The sequence below is a fragment of the Propithecus coquereli genome, unplaced genomic scaffold (assembly GCF_000956105.1).
Source record: "Propithecus coquereli isolate 6110/MARCELLA unplaced genomic scaffold, Pcoq_1.0 Scaffold6553, whole genome shotgun sequence".
Taxonomy (NCBI): Eukaryota; Metazoa; Chordata; class Mammalia; order Primates; family Indriidae; genus Propithecus; species Propithecus coquereli.
Genome location: NW_012152567.1, coordinates 1 through 1,512, shown reverse-complemented (window position 1 = coordinate 1,512; position 1,512 = coordinate 1). Strand labels below are relative to the sequence as shown.

At 37.2% G+C, this 1,512-nt stretch overlaps 1 protein-coding gene across 1 annotated transcript; it reads left to right on the top strand.

Annotated features, from left to right (window-relative positions):
• The first annotated feature begins 149 nt into the window (after nucleotides 1–149).
• LOC105823019 (casein kinase I isoform alpha-like) lies at nucleotides 150–1,512 on the top strand. Its single transcript, XM_012660098.1, has 2 exons — nucleotides 150–269; nucleotides 1,223–1,512. Exons 1-2 carry the CDS (start codon nucleotides 184–186, stop codon nucleotides 1,374–1,376), a joined length of 240 nt encoding a protein of 79 aa, XP_012515552.1. The 5' UTR covers nucleotides 150–183; the 3' UTR covers nucleotides 1,377–1,512.

Below are 1,512 nucleotides of genomic sequence, written 5' to 3'. Positions count from 1 at the left end.
TTAAATATGTAAGGAAACCAAGTCATAATTATTTTAGCTCATATCTTCCTACAAAGTGGTAAAACACCCTACTCAAATACAGTTTTTGCTTGTACGTAAATACATTTATTTTCCTATCTTAAATTTTTTTTTTTACTTTGTTTTAATCCTCGAACTTTATAGGGGTTTCCTGCAGAATTTGCCATGTACTTAAACTATTGTCGTGGGCTGCGCTTTGAGGAAGCCCCGGATTACATGTATCTGAGGCAGCTATTCCGCATTCTTTTCAGGTCAGTTTTTAAGGTATTTTTAAGAGCGTAAACTCCAGTGAGGGGAAATTGGTTAAATCCATCTAACATATCTGTTCTAATAAGTGGTAAACTAAAGTAAAGCAGATCTAACCAATATGAATAAAGGTTATAAGAAACTGATTTCTTTTTGGCTAATGTGGCATTTGTCTACATGTAGTTCAGATATCCTTGAGATGATTTTAGTTTGGAGTGGAGAGACAGTTGAATTAAACTCAAAGCAGGATCTAACTTTTCTAAAATAATTGTGATTCACATTAGATATAAGTGGCTGTCAGTGCCCCCTGGAACTCTCCAGCTTTGGTACCAAAGACTGTTTAGTACTAAATAAGAAAGCAATTAAGATACCACTTAGTCATGGAGTCTGATAGTGTGTGGAAGCAGTCCGAAAGTAGGGTTCCTTAGGTACAACCCGGGATTCGTCTTAAGGGGGAACAAATAGATCACATACATACAGTCAAACTCTTAGTTGGAAGAGGATAAGAATTAAAGAATCCTTTAACCCAAAAATGTCTTCCCAAGGCACTGGCACAGACATCTCACTCACAGGCTTCCAGTTCCATTACCTGCTCTTAGTTACTTCTAGGAAGTGTACCTCCTATTGCGAATATCGCCCTTGATAAATGATTGCCTGGCTTAGTGCCTTAGTTTTTCACACTGCCTTTTCATCGCCACTCAGCTGCCCCTTTCAAGGAAGTTTATAAGCAGCTTTTATTTTAAAAAGGGAGAGGACTCATTTTTATACAATACAACAGACTAGGGCGGTGTGACATCATTTTTCCTCAATTGTAATATGTCGCAGTGTTAAAAAATCATCTATAGGGAGAGAAATTTTTTAGAAGTTGCCACACTTAAGAGGAAATATTCATGGTAAGTCAATTTATTTAACCGGACTCTTACTAAAGGATTAATATACATAATTTTATATTTTCCAGGACCCTGAACCACCAGTATGACTACACATTTGATTGGACAATGTTAAAGCAGAAAGCAGCACAGCAGGCAGCCTCTTCCAGTGGGCAGGGTCAGCAGGCCCAAACCCCCACAGGCAAGCAAACTGACAAAACCAAGAGTAACATGAAAGGTTAGTAGCCAAGAACCAAGTGACGTTACAGGGAAAAAATTGAATACAAAATTGGGTAATTCATTCATTTCTAACAGTGTTAGATCAAGGAGGTGGTTTTAAAATACGTAAAAATTTGGCTCTGTGTTAAAAAAAAAAAAA

Coding starts and splice junctions, on each gene's coding strand:
- LOC105823019 (XM_012660098.1), top strand. CDS start 184: ATGTACTTAAACTATTGTCGTGGGCTGCGCTTTGAGGAAGCCCCGGAT. Junction 270..1,222: donor CTATTCCGCATTCTTTTCAG/GTCAGTTTTTAA, acceptor TATATTTTCCAG/GACCCTGAACCACCAGTATG.